This window comes from Rattus norvegicus, chromosome 13 (assembly GCF_021556685.1).
Source record: "Rattus norvegicus strain SHRSP/BbbUtx chromosome 13, alternate assembly SHRSP_T2T, whole genome shotgun sequence".
Lineage (NCBI taxonomy): Eukaryota > Metazoa > Chordata > Mammalia > Rodentia > Muridae > Rattus > Rattus norvegicus.
Window position 1 is genome coordinate 77764802 of NC_141546.1, and position 18128 is coordinate 77782929.

The 18128-nt window shown below is 42.9% G+C and overlaps 1 protein-coding gene across 4 annotated transcripts in view; it reads right to left on the reverse strand.

Annotated features, from left to right (window-relative positions):
* Positions 1-16405, reverse strand: part of Fmo1 (flavin containing dimethylaniline monoxygenase 1) — a 32140-nt gene extending 15735 nt beyond the window's left edge. Inside the window, exons 1-2 of one of the 4 annotated variants that reach the window (XM_087580061.1) lie at positions 9994-10412; positions 9615-9752 (exon numbers count right to left, since the gene is read on the reverse strand). In XM_087580061.1, the coding sequence (XP_087436187.1) occupies positions 9615-9746 (132 nt within the window). In that variant the 5' untranslated portion in view covers positions 9747-9752; positions 9994-10412. 4 annotated transcript variants of the gene reach the window in all.
* Positions 16406-18128: the final 1723 nt, after the last annotated feature.

The window sequence follows — 18128 nt, forward strand, 5'->3', positions numbered from 1 at the left end:
TGATAATCTTCATAGACCTGCTAACGCAGAAGGAGAGAGAACTGCAGGCAACTGATACTGCTGAGAGAGGGAGAGTTAGCATCGCCCAGGGCCCAGGCCCTTAACTGATTACTCAAGACAAAGCAAAAGCCACACTAAATGAGCATAACAGGTTGTATTTGTATACTTAGATATTGCATATTATATATGCAACAATAATAGAAAAGGCTATCAACTTGAGAGGGAGTGAGGGAGGGTTGGAGAGAGAGAGAGAGACAGAGACAGAGACACAGAGACACACAGAGAGAACTATATTTTAAAAATATTATTAATACCATCTGCTTCATTTGGATACCAGTTTTTAAACAGAATACCTTGAACTGATAAGGCTTTAAAGTCTTCCATTTCAACCAGCATACCTTCGCACTGTCTAAACGATTAGAAACAGTCTGTATTTACATGCATTTAGGAAGACCCCCGAAGGTGACAGTGAGCATGGGTGGCAAATATAAAGTTGGTTCGATTTCCTCCAAACAGTAGTGAGTGTCCCTGTGAGCTACAGGACTAAGAACAGCCACTATGAAGAGCTGAAGTCATGAGGCGTGCAGACAAATTCCCTAGAGGAGAAGCTGCATTTTCAGCAGAATAAAACATTGGAAACATTTGGGGATCAATTTGTGAAAGGTCCAAATTCTCTCATGCTTCTCTGGCTTCCAAGAACTTCACAACTATATTATTGTTGAGAGAGAGAGAGAGAGAGAGAGAGAGAGAGAGAGAGAGAGAGAGAGAGAGAGAGAACATCAGTTGAGAATTTTCACAAAATCTGAAGTTACAGTATTATATCAGTGTGTTTACACATCAGAGAGTAATGAGGGCCCCTGGGAACCAAATAGACCAAGCTACCCTGTATTCTACAAACTCTTACTGCCAGTGAGCAAACAAACAGAACTAGAAGGGTGGGGGTAGAGAAGCCCTCTATTTTGCAAAACTTAGAAAATGCTTGTAAAGGCCGAAAGAGAAGTTTCCAGGAAACACTAAGGCCTGTTGTGAAATAATCTATCACAGATGTTGTCCACCGAGGGGCAGCTTAAGCTTTAGGGCAGAATCCAAGGTGGGTTCTGCTCTGTTCTTTCTTTCCTCCCTACCATCGCTTCTCCTGTGTAAACATCAGGGCTTGAGCATTGAACACATGTGTAGTAAGTAAGGGTTTGTGTTACCTCTCGATGCTAACCGTGGTCTTGGACCACTCCTTCCAGAATTTACCTCAATGACTCCACACTTGTTCCCAGTGATTTCCAGACCCTCTGGACCTGTCCCCAGACAACCCCATCCCCATCCTGCACCCCTTGATCCTAAGCAGTGTCAGCAAATCTTGTGTACCTCTTCACTGTGGGCAGATATGCCTGCTGAGAATTGGTGGAGGTCACTTAGGGGAACAGTTTAGTTCTCATTAAGTGAGAAAATGGATGAAAGGGAATGGGGGGAAATGGCTTTGGAGAAAGGGACAGAGAAGGAATGGGAGGGTTTAAGGTGTCTGGTCCTCTTTGATTTGGCAGCACAGTGGGATTGCCACCACCATCCATTTGGGCACTTAGTAGGACTGTGCACAAGTCAGGGTTTGCCTGACTTTTGAATTGTGAAACAGTAGAACTGCATGGCATGTTTCCACAGCACAGGAGCAGACTGCCTAGACCCACATTTGAGGTCTTTCTTTTTATTGGGCGATCTTTGGAAATCTCTTACATTCTCCCTGTCTCCATTTTTCCATCTGTATGGAGGGACAGTTGTATGCATCCTCTGGCTGAATGGAAATGGTAGTGTCAAAGGTGCCTGGAACAGCTTTGCTAAGCTTTTGTTAAAGTTAACGATTAGCTGTGGTATCGGGGAGACACTTCAGGAGAGCTGCTGACCGAAGGGCTGTGGGTCAAAGGTCTTTCTTATCTCATTTGAAGAAAGAACTTAAAGTTGGGTGGGTAGGGAGGGAGAGAAGATCTGAAAGGACTCTGGAGAGGAGAAGAATGCGATCAAAATATATTTATGTATAAAAATTGTTTGAAATAACAAAAATATAATAAAAGCAAAAAAGGGGAGGGGCCTGGAACTAAACAGAGAATTTACCAAAGGGGAAAATATAAATATCTGAGGAACATTTTAAAAAATGGTCAACAACCTTAGGCATCAAGGAAATGAAAATTAATACAACTCTTACATTCCATCAGACATCAGTCAAAATGGCTACTATTGAAAACAAAAATAAAACAGATGACAAAAAATGCAGGCACATATGTGGGGAAAAGAGGAACATATACTGATTGTTAGTGGCAATGCAAGCTGGGGCAGACACTATGGGAATCAGTGTAGGGGGTCCTCAAAACGATAGAAATAGGTTCAGCAAGTATCCACCTGTACCACCCTTGGGCATGTAACCAAAGGATTCCAGCATCTATACTCACTGATGCCTGAGTCATATTAGCCAGGAAGTGGAAATGGACAAGATGCCAATCAACTGAGGAGTGGAAAATGAAAATGTGATACATTTACTCTATGGAATTCAGTTCTTAAACAAAACTATGGCATTCACAACTACATGGATGGAGCTGGAAACACTTATTCTGAGGTAACCCAGACTCAGAGTCTTATATGTTTGCTTTTAATCTTCAAATATATGTATTTCATGTGGAAATTAGTAAGGAAATGAGTAAGGAAATGAGGTAGGGACCATGGTGGTATGGTTTTAAAGAGAGGGTAAGTAGAACGCAGTGGTATAAAGGGTTAAAGGCTGACAATGAAACAGGATCCATTAAATTGGGGGGGTGGGTGTGTGGGAAGGATAGGGTTGGAAATATAAGGAAGGGTGGATAGGGTTAAAGACTTTTCGAAAACTTGCTACTGTAACATTAGAAGAGTTACTCTATAATGAGGGGACAATGCCCCTACTAGACTCCACAGTCTTACCAAAACCAACTAACCAACCAATCAACCAACCAACAAACAAAGAAACCCCAAAACAAAAGCCCAGTGCCAGAAGTGGGCCATTCCCTTTGAACCGTTTTTTTCCCCACTGTGGACACACAGACCCACAAACATTACTGCCATTGCTAGTACTCTAGGTCCCTCTCCAGAACTTGTCAGTGAGACCCCCATTGATGAAAACACCACATACTCGAGTCACAGAACATAGAGAAATCAAACTGGTACTGACCTAGAAGCTTCATTCCTGTGGGCAAGATTTCACAGTGCTGGAAGGTACTATGCATACAATTGGAGGAGAAAAGTAATCACAAGTCTTTCCCAACTATAAACCAGTGTGTGATACAGCAATGGTGTAAACATCAGGGTGGTAACAACCACTTTCTGGTTGTATTTAAGTATTTGGTACCTTATAGAGTCAAGGACCAGCCCTAAAGACTAAAAAATGCTTACCCCTCAATGGTAGATTTATATCACAACCCCTACTCAAGGTTCTCAGGGCTTATGGTAGGAAAAAGGTGGAAATACTGCAAAAGCCAGGAGTAGTGTTTACAAGACACAAAAAGACAGCTGCATTTATGTACTCACAGGTGGTGTGACAATATGTGCAAAACCCACACAGGCTCAGACCAGAAAAGTTCCAGCATAGACAGAAAAGGTGAACAGGAAGTGCAATTCCCAGGAGAGGAGCTACTGGGAGGGGAACTGGGAAGGAGAGAGGGAGGGGAAGGGGGGAGGGGGACGGAGAAGTGGAGAAGGGAGACAAGAGGGGAGGGGGGGAAGGAAGAGAGTCAGGTTTATTTTTTTTAAAGGTATAGTCCCTGGTACATTGATCATAGGAGGTCACACATTCAAGAGTATATGGACAGTACAAATTGGACTTGATTAGATCAGGAAGGAGTTGGAGGAGAGGGGTGAATATGATTAAAATAAATTACATGAAATACTTAAAGTACAATAAAAATGAGAAAAATACCCCCACAAGGTGTAAAGTCAAAATATAAGGAAATTTTTTGTAATCATATTTTAATTAATTTGATACCTTTATTTTACATATCTTTTAAAAATAATTAAATGTACATATATCACAAAAAAGATGGTATTAAAATTCCTAACTAGTGGAGCAGGAGACGCAGCTCAGGCGATGGAGTGCTTTCCTAACATGCACGAAGCCTTGAGTTTGATCTCCACCCCATAAAACTGGACCTGTTAGCACATGTCTGTAATTCCAGCATTTGGGAGGTGGAGTCAGGGGGATCAGAAATTGAAGGCTGAGTTGAAAACTAGCCTGGGTAATAGACATTTTTTCTGAAAACGGCAAAAACAACAAAACAAACAAAATTCCACCAAAAAATTTTCCCAACTAAAGGCTTTTCTCCATCGGCATATATTTGTTCATCAAGAAAAAATATCTCTTTGTTTCTTTTGTATTAAGATATTCAGAGGCGAAGAAAGAAATTGAAGAAGATCTCAGAAGATGGAAAGATCTCCCATGCTCATGGATTGGCAGGATTAATATAGTAAAAATGGCCATTTTACTAAAAGTGATCTACAGATTCAATGCAATCCCCATCAAAATACCAATCCAATTCTTCATAGAGTTAGACAGAACAATTATCAAATTCATCTGGAATAACAAAAAACCCAGGATAGCTAAAACTATTCTCAACAATAAAAGGACTTCAGGGGGAATCACTATCCCTGAACTCAAGCAGTATTACAGAGCAATAGTGATTAAAACTGCATGGTATTGGTACAGAGACAGACAGATAGACCCGTGGAATAGAATTGAAGACCCAGAAATGAATCCATACACCTATGGTCACTTGATTTTTGACAAAGGAGCCAAAACCATCAAATGGAAAAAAGATAGCATTTTCAGCAACTGGTGCTGGTTCAACTGGAGGTCAGCATGTAGAAGAATGCAGATCGATCCATTCTTATCACCCTGTACAAAGCTTAAGTCCAAGTGGATCAAGGACCTCCACATCAAACCAAATACACTCAAACTAATAGAAGAAAAAGTGGGGAAGAGTCTCGAACACATGGGCACTGGAGAAAATTTCCTGAACAAAACACCAATGGCTTATGCTCTAAGATCAAGAATCGACAAATGGGATCTCATAAAACTGCAAAGCTTCTGTAAGGCAAAGGACACCGTTGTTAGGACAAAACAGCAACCAACGGATTGGGAAAAGATCTTTACCAATCCTACAACTGAGAGAGGGCTCATATCCAAAATATACAAAGAACTCACGAAGTTAGATGGCAGGGAGACAAATAACCCTATTAAAAATGGAGTTCAGGGGTTGGGGATTTAGCTCAGTGGTAGAGCGCTTGCTTAGCAACTGCAAGACCCTGAGTTCGGTCCCCAGCTCCGAAAAAAAGAAAAAAGAAAAAAAAATGGAGTTCAGAACTAAACAAAGAATTCACAGCTGAGGAATGCCATATAGCTGAGAAGCACCTAAAGAAATGTTCAACATTTTTAGTCATAAGGGAAATGCAAATCAAAACAACCCTGAGATTCCACCTCACACCAGTCAGAATGGCTAAAATAAAAAACTCCATCGACAGCAGATGCTGGCGAGGATCTGGAGAAAGAGGAACACTCCTCCATTGTTGGTGGGATTGCAGACTGGTACAACCATTCTGGAGGTTCCTCAGAAAATTGGACAGAAAATGAGGACCCAGCTATACCTCTCTTGGGTATATACCCAAAAGATGCCCCAACATATAACAAAGACACATGCTCCACTATGTTCATAGCAGCCTTATTTATAATAGCCAGAAGCTGGAAAGAACCCAGATACCCTTCAATAGAGGAATGGATACAGAAAGTGTGGTACATCTACACAATGGAATATTACTTTACCAAAAACAATGACTTTATGAAATTCATAGGCAAATAGAGGGAACTGGAAAATATCATCCTGAGTGAGGTAACCCAATCACAGAAAAACACACATGGTATGCATTCATTGATAAGTGGATATTAGCCCAAATGCTCGAATTACCGATGCACAGAACACATGAAACTCAAGAAGGATGACCAAAATGCGGATGCTTCACTCCTTCTTTAAAAGGGGAACAAAATACCCTTGGGAGGGAATAGGGAGGCAAAGTTTAGAACAGAGGCTGAAGGAACACCCATTCAGAGCCTGCCCCACATGTGGCCCATACATATACAGCCACTAAACTAGACAAGATGGATGAAGCAAAGAAGTGCAGGCTGACAGGAACTGGATGTAGATCTCTCCTGAGAGACACAGCCAGAATACAGCAAATACATAGGCGAATGCCAGCAGCAAGCCACTGAACTGAGAACGGGACCCCAGTTGAAGGAATCAGAGAAAGGACTGGAAGAGCTTAAAGGGGCTCGAGACCCCATATGAACAACAATGCCAAGCAACCAGAGCTTCCAGGGACTAAGCCACTACCCAAAGACTATACATGGACTGACCCTGGACTCCTACCTCATAGGTAGCAATGCATATCCTAGTAAGAGCACCAGTGGAAGGGGAAGCCCTTGGTCCTGCTAAGACTGAACCCCCAGTGAATGTGATTGTTGTGGGGAGGGCGGCAATGGGGGGAGGATGGGGAGGGGAACACCTATATAGAAGGGGAGGGGGAGGGGTTAGGGGGGATGTTGGCCCGGAAACCAGGAAAGGTAATAATTGAAATGTAAAATAGGAAATACCCAATTTAATAAAGATCAAGAAAAATAAATAAATAGAAAAAAATATTCAGAGGCTTGGGATGTGCTTAGTGAAAGAATGCATGACTAGCATGTTCAAGGTCCTGGGTTCAGTCCTGAGAGAGAGAGAGGGAGAGAGAGAGAGAGAGAGAGGCATCACCATATCACACACTGCTTCTTTGTGAGAGTTACTCTCTGTGAAGGACAGGGCCTGGCTTGCTGCTGTGTGGAGATGGGCTGTAGACACCTTTGAGGAAACTCTGTTGTAGTCAAGAATCTCAGCTGTATGAGGAGCGGGCTCTGCCTAGCGTACTGCTTCATGGGTAACAGAAATTCAACAAATATCATTAGAATACATGAATAAAAGGAAACCCACCAAGACTATGACGTTTTAGAACTAAGACTTAAAAAAAAAAAAAAAGACTGTAGGGGCCAGAGAGATGGCAGTGCTCAAGTGTGGTGACCTGAGTCTGATTCCTGGAACCCATGTAAAGGTGAAAGGAGAGAACTGATTTCACAAAGGCATGCTCTGACCTTTGCATGCATGTGCCCACACTTATCCATGCCACACGCGTGCTCACACACTAATACATTAAATGTTTTTTTTTAAGTTAACTCAGTTTAGGGAAGCAACAGCTGAAGAATGGTCTATTTTTAATCTCCAACTTTCCCCTTACTGAAAATAAAAATGGTGGGAAACTGTCTAGTAGGCTATGGATAAACATTTGCTGAGTGAAAGAAAGGATGGATGTGAAGACCTTGGTACACCTACAGAAGAGCATCATCCTGTGGATGGTGTAAGCCCTGACAGCTGTCCCGGGGTGTGAAGGAAGAAGCAGGATGTGTGTCAGCCAGTCCTGTTAATCTTCCTTAGACAATGCTGGTATGGTTTTACTTAAAAGACTACTTCCCAAGTTCCCTTCCTACAGCCAAATTCTATAAAAGCAATATTCTCTGTTAGTGGCGAGACAAACCCTCGCGTTCTTTTCCTTCAACTAGGGACTCTCAGTCTTCAGTCACAGCCATCTCGGGGCCTTCCTGTCGTGCATATATTCAAATAGAGCAACAGCAACAGCTGCTGCGGGGCCCGCACTAGCAAAGACTTTTCTAAATTTTGCTCGCCTGCCTTGCTATTGAAGTTGCGCAGACATTCATCTCTTTGTTTGCCGTTTGTCGCTCCTCGCAGAAGCATCCCACGCACCGAGAGTCGCTCCTCTCGGACGCACCAATAAGTGACCTTTATATTTTCTGAGCATGCTCTCGTCTGTTTATTGGACTCTTCCGACACCCATTCTGTCCATTCTGCACAGCCTTTCTCGTTTCCCAGCAGTGGCTGTAATCCTTCCCTCACCTACAGGGCTGTTTGTGACTTGTAAGACCCCTAGACTTTTTTCCGCCAGTAGTTTTCCAGAAAAGTGGGGGGGGGGGGCTGTCTCAGTTCTGTGTCCCCTACAGTGCTCTTTGTGTAGCTGTTCGATCTGCTTCCATTAGCGGGGCACAGCTGGATCATGACTGATTTCTCTTGATTTTTTGCATAAGTGAATTTAAGTGAATTTTAGGGTTAATAGTTGCATGACTGTGACCCTAGTGAGCCTTTTTTTTTTTTTTCTAGTGTCTCAAGAAGCTAAGTACAGCGTTTGATCTTTGGACTCGCTTTTTGTTTTGACTGAAATTTACCTTAGCTAAATAATGGAATTTGATGCAACTTTTTTTTTTTCTGTGCCAATTCTCAACCTTTGCTAATCAGATGTACTCAGGATCACTATAGAAAAGCCAACTGATTAGTGATGCCTACAATGAATGTGGACGAGGAGTTTTGGCACATACAAAGGTTCTGGCACCCTGTCAGAACAGATGCAGTTTGAAACACGAGGGCGGGCGTGCTCCTTCATTAGACCCCTGTGGAAATTTTCTCGACATCGAAGATCATGTGTGGTAGTCGAGCACGTTAAGATACGCATTTTTGTGTGAGCCACGCCTGCCTGCACTGGAGGACTTTGCCTAAACTGGCAACAGTGGCTTCTCTGAAGTTTTACTCCCTAGTTTAGAAAAAAAAATTACTTTATTTCAGTTCCAAGTTCCCGGCTTCTGTCAATGGGGATTGTTTCCCAGGGGCTCTCAGGCCAGGCTGTCTGACGCTTGCTCCTTTCCCCAGCTCCTGACAGCTTGCCTAAAGTTCGTGGGAAATGTTTTCTCCTTGAAGCGGTGGAGAGTTAAAAAACAAAACAAAACTAAACAAAACCCCAAAACAAAAACAGCAAAAAAGCTCTTTCCAGACTGAGTGCTGGAGCCCAAAGAACACGCTCTCTCTCTTGGCTTTGGGGTGTCATTGGCATGCATCAGGACTGCGGTGATCCCCACCGGGGCTCCTGGCCAGCCAAGGGTGGGCTTTCCAGACCCTGGACCATTTCACACCATCACCCCACTGAGATCCCAAAGGCTTCTATAGTTCTCTTCTCTACGACAGCTTGTGCCTGGTGTGGACGACCTTTGTTCAGGCTGCAGGATCTCTGGTTATGAGACTCCTGCTGCTTCACCAAACCCGGTATCACCGGTCACCGTGTCCCAGCCGAAGAGGGGCCAGGAAACTGTGTGACTAGAGGCAGCTCAGTTTTGTGAGTAGAGGCTGAAATTCTCGCTACAGCCTCTGTTCTGTGCAGATCCCCGCTCCGGATCCTGCACCCTTACTTATCCTGTCCTTTCCTGGTCAGACCTAGGCATTGCTTTTTCCTCTCTGTTTTGTGGGTTACTTTGGGGGTATTTCTTCCTCTTCTCCCTAGACAGTTATAAGGCTGTTGGCACCCCCCACCCCCTAGAGCTCAGCCCCTGTCTCTTTTTACTTTTCTGGGGTCTTTTTACCTTTTTACAATTCTGAGGTCCCCCTAAATTAGGTCTCCACTAGGCAGACCTTTCCAATCTTGTCAAAGCTCTTTCTCATAGACAGATAAAATTTTGGGAATCACCTACTTACCGTGAATCTCCAAAGTCCTCCCAAGTCACAGCTTCTCTCGAAGCAGGTGGGTTCTAGTCCTTCTTCCAGGCAGCACTTGATGGAGGCCAGGCCACTGACCCCAGCTCCCACAATTGCAACTCGCTTCACCATGTTTTTCTGTGGAGGGAAAAAACGGGAGAGCGGGTTTTTTTTATATTCACAAAAGCCCCACCCAAGTCTTGGCTACTCAACAAACCAGGAAAAGAATTTGGGAGTTTAAGGGATTTTCTCATTTGAGTCCCGGTAGACTATCTGTGGTGTGTCAATGTGAGAAAGAAAACGGACAGGTCATTGAGTTAACCCCTGAGCTGGGCTATGTCCCCACCCCTTGGCCGGAGCTGGCTCTCTGTTCACTCACTTGTGGTCTTTAACGCAATTGTAGTTTCTGGCAGAGTGGCTGAAACCAGACCCTTCGGTGGGCAGAGTCTTGTATTCTGAACTGGCTTGCCTCCATCCTCCAGGCTCCAATCCCAGAGCAGACAGGAGAGGAGAGGGTGGCCTTGGAAAACTCTCTCTCTCTCTCTCTCTCTCTCTCTCTCTCTCTGTCTGCCTCTCTCTCTCTCTCTCTCTCTCTCTCTAAAAAATCATATCAAGGATACTCAGATTGGTTTGGGACATCCCAGAAAACTTCACAGCAGCTGGAAGGGTGTGGTTGGGACTAAGAGCCAAGACACTTGTGGTCACCACAGGTGCCACAGCACTGCCTTCTGGGTTCCGCCCTGGCATTCTGCCAAGGCTAGAGCTGGTCACCAATGGAGGAGAAGAGGTGACTGCCAGGGAGGACTTAAAGACAGAGGAGGTGTTTCTCCTCTCAATCTAATGCGATTCACCTTTGTGAGCACATGGCACAGTTCGCATGGGCACAGCTTTGAGGGGTTTCTGGCCATGTGTTAAAACCATGGACTTGTAAGAACACCGTGAGGCAACATAGCACATTTGGGTAAACCCATCGACTGTCAGTTAAAACTGTGATCTGAGTTATTTAGTTCCTCTGGGCATTGCGAAAATGGAGAAAATCTTGTAGCTTCTTCACAGTGTTTTCTGAGGATCAAATGAATTACCATGTGTCCTGAATCTGAGAATAGGTCCCGGTAACATAGTAAATGCTCAATGATGTAAGCTATTTCCGAAGTTGGTTTCTTCTTTTCTGTATTTTCTCTGAATTTCTGATCAAGAGCATACGTATTCAGCACATACTAAATAGAATATTAGATGCTCTTTCCCAATATGTTTCTGACATAATTTTATCCCTTTAAGTTTATATCTTAATTCCCTCTCTAGCCCCCTTTGAGACAGGGTCCCACTAAGCTGGGTTCATCCCAAATTCACTATGTAGCCAAGGTAACCTTGGACTTCTCATCCTTCTCCCTGAGAGCTGGCCTTGCAGGCCTCTGCCACAACACCCTGTTTTTGTGGTCCTGGGCTTCACCAATCCTTGGCATGCACTGTGTGACATGAGCCATAGCCAGTCCCATCCCTCAACTACAAGGATGTACCCAGTGATGACATTTTCCTGAACACTTTCTATTTTTGTGTTTCCCACATGAACTGTTCACAGAGTTGGGTATGTTTTATTTGTATTTTTAGGACTGGAAACCCTAGGAACTGAGAAGCAGTTCAGCCAGGAGGGTTCAGGCTGTTTTACTCTCTGCTATGTGCTCTTTCTAGGGAAGTTCTGAGGATATGGTGTAATGGATACAGAACTGCTTTTACTTTGTTTTTATTATTTATTAGTAATTTATTACATATCACATATTACATGTAAATATATTTATATATAAAATAAATTTACATTATATACATTTATATAGTATGTATGTTATATTAATTATATATTTATTATTTTAATATACATTATTTATTTATTTATTTTAAATTTAAGTTTTTACTCATTCACTTTACATCCCCCCTCCTAGTCACCTCCCACAATCCTTCCCCCATCTCCTTCTCCTCTGAGCTGGTGGGGGTCCCCTGGGTATCCCTCAACCCCTGAACTTCAAGTCTCTGCAAGGTTAGGTGCGTCCTTTCCTACTGATGTCAGACAAGGCAGCCCGGCTAGAAGAACCTGTGTATAGGCAACAGCTTTGGGGATAGTCCCCACTCTAGTTGTTTGGGAACCACATGGAGACCAAGCTGCATATCTGTTACATATGTGTGGAGAGGCCTAGATCCAGCCTGGGTATGTTCTTTGGTTTTTAAATTTTACCTGGAAATTGAATAATGAAGGTGGGGTAGAATAATTAAAGGTGGGTTAGAAGCCTTGATTGGGATTAAATATATTCCATAACACAGAACTGTCTTCTTGTATCAAAAGTTCTCCTCTTCGGGTGTCTGTAAAAGTGTTGTTAAGATAGGTTACTTCCTATAGCAATTACCTATAAACTGCCAGGGAAGTCTAGAAGGTTCCTTTCAGAAGAGGCAAGTGTTAGACTACAATGGATGCTATAGAATGGCACACTTATATCGTCCATCTTCCTGGATGCCAGAGGGGCACCTTGACCCTATGTTTAGAGAGAGAGAGAGAGCTGGAGCTCAGGTACTAGGTCAAGATGCATCTGTTTTGGGTCCCTGTTCTGTTAGGAATCGGTGTGGTGATGTGGGGAAACCGCTCATCTTTTTTGGGCCCCAGTTTCCTCACTGTGACACAGAGTATAATGCTGTTTACTTACGAGTCATTCAATAAAGAAAAACCACCATTTTTGAAAAGAGCAACCCTAGGGGAAGAAAAGGGGGCAGTGCATATAAATGTTGACATTGAATGCCGTGTACAGAAGCACGGCGGCTCTGGAGAGAGTGTGAGCAGGGCAGCCAGAAGCAATGCAGGCTACTTTTTACTCTCTGGAAAGGTGAGGAACCTTTTCTAATAGCCGGGTTAAGAAAGAGAGGGAGGTAATTCCCCTGTGGCTTTGCTGAAACTAGAGAGGAGGTCAGCAGGGCGAGTGTGGCTGTCTCAGAGAAAGCTACTTAGCAGGGGCTGGCCCTTCCTCAGTGACCCAGAGAACAATGTGTGTTCAGACAGCAGAGACCAGCCGGTCAGTTTCCGTGCCTGGAGTGTTCTTGTTTCAGGCACAGGCTTGCTGGTGGGAGGAAATAAGAACATATTATTCTATTGTTAATAGAAGTAATGTGAGTAAGTCAGACCGTGGCTCTGCTGTGAGGCTACTGGAGTCTTCAGACAAGGAATTAAAGTGCCCCAGTGTCACTTTGCAGAAGAGTGCAACATAGTGACTCTTACCCAGAGAGTTTGGTATAGTAACAAAAACACTTGCTTTTCCCTCACAGAGAAAAGAATTAGGAACAGGACTAGAGGTGCAATTGCAAAGGTCACCATAAAACATTCACCAGTGTTTCACACTCTGAGCTTGGCTTTACCTAAGCCCTAAGCGGAGTCTAGATCACAAAATTTTGGAGACAGTCTGGATAGGAGATGAATAGTTCATGTAGAGAGTGGAATCAGATGCCCTCAAGGATCCTAGTTGAGGATTCTGGAGATCATTCTCTGCTTAATTCAGGCATCAAACAGCCACCGGGTGGCTTCTTTGTAGACAACACTGGTATTTTAGGCTTTTATTGAAACTTTGTTTAGAGCAGTGACCAGATTGGTTGGAAAGTCAAACTTGAAAAGCAAGAATTTAAATTATTTTTTGTTTACACACTAATATATTTTCTCTCTACATTGTAGTAAGAGCTGGAAAGAGACAATGCTAATGCTGCCATTGGAGTGGCAGGAAAGTGACAGGGGCACAGTGGTTGCTGTAGGACTTGAGGGGTCATTAAGACTTCTGCAGTCAGAGGAGGGAGGCAACAGGCTCCAGAGTCAGGGAACAGCTCTGGGATGGCAATGAGACATATGTAGCTGTCTGACTACATGGTGAGCTCAGCTCTCTCTTTATTCCTAGGAAAACTATAGCATGCATCCATAGGCACACACTACATTTTATTATTGATTAAGTTGATCTTATCTGTGGATCTTCTTCCTACACAAGGCCATTCTACAAAGTAAGATATTTTCTTTGATGTGTGTGTGTGTGTGTGTGTGTGTGTGTGTGTTCTAGTCTGGTGTTTGTGTTCTAACAGTGTTGAATAACTATTTGGTAATGGGTTGATTTCTTGTTGGGTAGAATGGATCCATCATCTTACATGATTTTCAACTAAAAACCTAACAGAGCAAGTATGTATTGGAGGTTAACATCCTGAGTCATATATTGATGCCTCATAGCCTCCTTTTATCAACTACACAGCACATGGCACACCTCCCTCCACCAGTCTGCCACTGTAACCCAGGGTGAACCAGACTCCCTCAGCCACTTCTCAGCCGTACATTTCCTTGGGGGCTTCGTTTCTGTATTTACAGTGTTGCAAGTTAGAGACATGGGTTTGAATTTCAGTGCTGTTTAACTATCGGTAGAAGCAGAAAATTCAATATTTCTGTATCTCCATTGCCTCGTCCCTAATATGAAGCTAGAGGTATACCTGACCTCAGGTATTTTACGAATCAGTCTGTCAATGTACAGGAGGCACCGAGAGTAGCTCTTGGGTCAGGCCCTGAGAGGAAGTAACTCGTGTCAAATATGCCTGTTGCCATATGCCTGTAATTCCAGCACCGGTCGGGTGACTGAGGCATTTCATTAATGGAAACAGCTCAGCAATGTTACTAATTGTTGTGGGGTTATTTTACCTCTTGACGTAAAATTAGCATTTAAAGTAGTATTACTCTTTAGAACTTCTAAAAAGTAGACCAATTATTATTTGTAAGTTTTAAAGGAAAAAATTACTATTGCTGTGAAGGAAACATTGTCAAGGTCAAGTGAGAATGGAAGACAGCAGGTCATATATTAGGAAGCCACAGTGAACTTGCTAAGGTTGGTGTTACAGAGGGAATAGGAATTTAACAAAAATAATAAAACAACTCAACCACACGGATTTCCAAATGAGTTAGGAAATCGCACTTGGTTACACAGAAGTTGCTAATGTTTAGCGGCAAGGTCAGAAATGACTGTGCTTTCCTATGGATTTTGTATTGTGTCCTCCACAGCAAGGAAGGAAAATGCAAATAATTAAACAAGGTCAGGTTGAGTATGCCCCTCTATTATTGAGATAATATGTGGGCATGGAGGTCTCATTCCTAAAGACAGAGGGGACTTGAGTTGTTTAAAAGTGTCAGAGAACACAGTGGTATTCAGTATTTTGAACGAGATATCTCGTTAAGTATTTTTATTATTTTTTATTGGTTATTTTATTTACTTACATTTCAAATGTTATCCCCCTTCCTGGTTTTCCCCCAAACCCCTACCTCCTGCTTCTATGAGAGTGCTCCCCTGCCCCACTCCCGCCTCACCGCCCTAGCATCAGACAGGGCCTCGTACTTTATCTCAGACTGGTCTGGACTCACAGTGTAACCCAGGCTGGCCTTGAGCTTCTTGCGATCTCTCAAGTCAGCCTCTAGAGTGCTGGGATATGGGCGTGAGCCTGGAGCATGTCGCATAGTTTTAACATGAGGCAGGGCCGTGTTCCATTCCGTAGCCCCCAATGCAGTTTTGCGAAGCAGGGGTTCAAAGGCTTCTCTGATGGACGTGGGGAAGTGGATATGGAAGAACAAATGAGGAGGTCGTGTCTTAGCTGACTCTAAGACTCGGGATTTACAGTGCTCGGCAGCCCCTTGAATCCACACTGAGTGCGATTACAGTGAAGTAAAAATGACTCTGCTTTCAATTTCCTTATTATTCCAACTACAACAGTTAGAACACGAGCGTAGAGTTGTTTGAGCTTGACTACTTAACAAGAGGAACTTTGCCTGGGGGGCACTGTGAAGGAACTGCTGACACGCAGGTTATAACTTTAAACCCGGGAACTCTGGGAACCTCCAAGCAAAGTCTTACCTTTTGAGTGTGTTTTAAATTGACTTGGAGACCGTATTGACTTTTTCAGGAATTTATCCTATACCTGAGGTCAGCACTGGATCAGTTAACCAGTGTGACTCACTTACACATTTACTAGGAAGTTCTCTTTATCCATGGAGGCAGATACCCACACATTCTTCTGTAGTGTGTGCAGCTATGTGAGGCTACTGATGGACACAGACTGTCCAATAAGAGCATATCCCTAAATGTGTTATCAGTCAACTCAAATGTTTTCAGTGGTAGTAAATTCAGATGGATAATTAGTATGGATAAAGGGACCTATAGCTGCTTAACTTAGAGCGAGAGCTGGTGAGACCTGGGTTGGAACAAGAGTATGTTCTGGGATTTATAACCTCTTAACAGCAGATACTTACTTTCTCAAGCCTAGTCCTAACCCAGCCACCACACAACACCAATTCTGCCTCTTACAAGGTTATAACAAGTTCCCTAAGAGAGCAGAAACTTCAAGGAAACAACTGGACATTGAGACCCACTTTTCCTATGAGTAAAATATATGGAATTAAACTGTAGAAGTGACTCTTGAACCCTTGATCTTGATACTTGTGCATTTAGGATTAGCAGATAAGATCTATACATAGCAAAAAAATCAAGAAAATTTAATCCTAGGCACAGAATAGAGCAGGAAACACAGCAACAGAAAATTGATGATGGGCAAACCTATGTTAGTCAACTTTCCAGATTGGCTTGCTTTTATGCTTCAGTTAATGTAACCTACCAACACTTGGTAGATATACCTTCCAAACCATTAACTCACAGCACGCTAGAGGCTGCTGAGGGAAGCACTTAGTAGTTCATCCAGCGTAGGACTTACCAGTCGACACAGAAGTTTAGCAATCTGACTTTATGTTCCTGTGACAAGGTCTCAAGTTCTGTTCCTTGCTTTGGAGCAAGGAATGGTTTCAGAGTTCCTTGAGGGTCACTCAAGGAGGGAGCTGTGTTCTGCTGAGACGATTCCTCTCTGATGCACACTAAGAAAAACAGGAAAACCTCAGCTCCACCTTCTTCATCCAGAGGAATCGGAGATTTGTATCAGGTTACCGACTATAGTAGTTGTGATTGCTCATTCCAATGGCCCTGACACAATTAGGATTCCAGAGCTAGTAAAAATCAAAATAGTCTACGTGAGCCAGTGTTTGGGAGTTCCTTGCACACAGGATGAGCCTGGTCTAAGAGATAAGAAATGTTACGAAATAATTGGAACCCAAGGTTAGCTGTTGTTTGTATTTTCAATTGATTAATTGCAACAGTGGTATACTGAGAGACAGACTGCCTGGTGATATGTACTTAAAACTCATCCTTCTGTTTGCAAACTATAAATTAGATTGGATACCTTATAACAACATCCTTAATTTCACTCTTGCAAGGGCTAAGGATAAAATTAACAGCTGCTGTATAAAAAAAATCACAATTATATTAACAGCTGCTACATCAAACCTGCATTTTAAGACATTTGCTCCATTTCTCATTTAGAGAAAATTATTATTTTAAAATAAATACATCACTCACATTATTAAATACATTTTAAAGCTTCTTTAAGTGTACATGATTGTCCAGGTGCTTGGGAATGACAAGACAGACGTGTGAGAAGTACATGGCCTGTGAAGTCACGAGTCATGAGCTCTAATGTGTCCACTAGCTCTATTATCAAAGTAATCTTTGAAGAAAATGTATGATTTTGCTCAGCCCCAGCTTCCTCAGTGTAAAATCCATAATTTAATGGCTGCCTCAAATAGTTATTGTGGAATTAGATAAGGTAATCTATGGGAGAAGGTCACATGCATAGAAAACTCTGGTGCATGATGGCGTTGATGGTGTTATGCATCGCCCAACTAATAATTTATCATTGATTCTCAATGTTGAAGAGCATCCCGCCAGCATGAAGAGAAAGCTCCAAGAGATACTGGTGGACTGAGGCAATGAGAAGACTCTTGGCACACTGAATCTTTTCTTAACTTCGCTTCTGGAGGACACTATACAACATCGAATATTCTGCTTACTCACTGGGCTCAGCTCTGACCTTCAGGACTCATTAAATACTTGGCAAGGAGACAACGTTGCTAGCTGTCAGTTGTTAGTTCAAGTTACCCTCCTGCAGCTCTGAAGGTGGTAGTAATGACTGATTTCAAACTTAAATTTTACCGTAAAGTTAGCCTTCAAGACTAGGTCAAATGTCCCCTTGAGTGTCTAACAACATGTGGCCTTCAGTCAGAAGCATCTTGAGAGTTAGGACCAGGTTATTTTCCCAAAGTTTAGTACTCAGACAGATTACCTTGATGTATATATAGAGAACACTAAAGGAGTCACTTGGCCCTGATGGAGATACACAGCACATAAGGGATATTAGGGTGCTGGCTGGTCATAAACATGATCATGTCTCATTTCCATAATTGGCCAGAGACAACAAGAGACTTGTGTTAATTATGAATGGATGAGCATATGGCCTTCACTGATACTTTCCATTCTGGCTGCTTTTAGGGCTTGATGTCAGTTGCCTATAGTTAAGGATACAGGATGAAGAAAGGTCTCTAGGCTGTTAGAGGATCTGGACCTTTAGAAGCCACATCAATAGCCA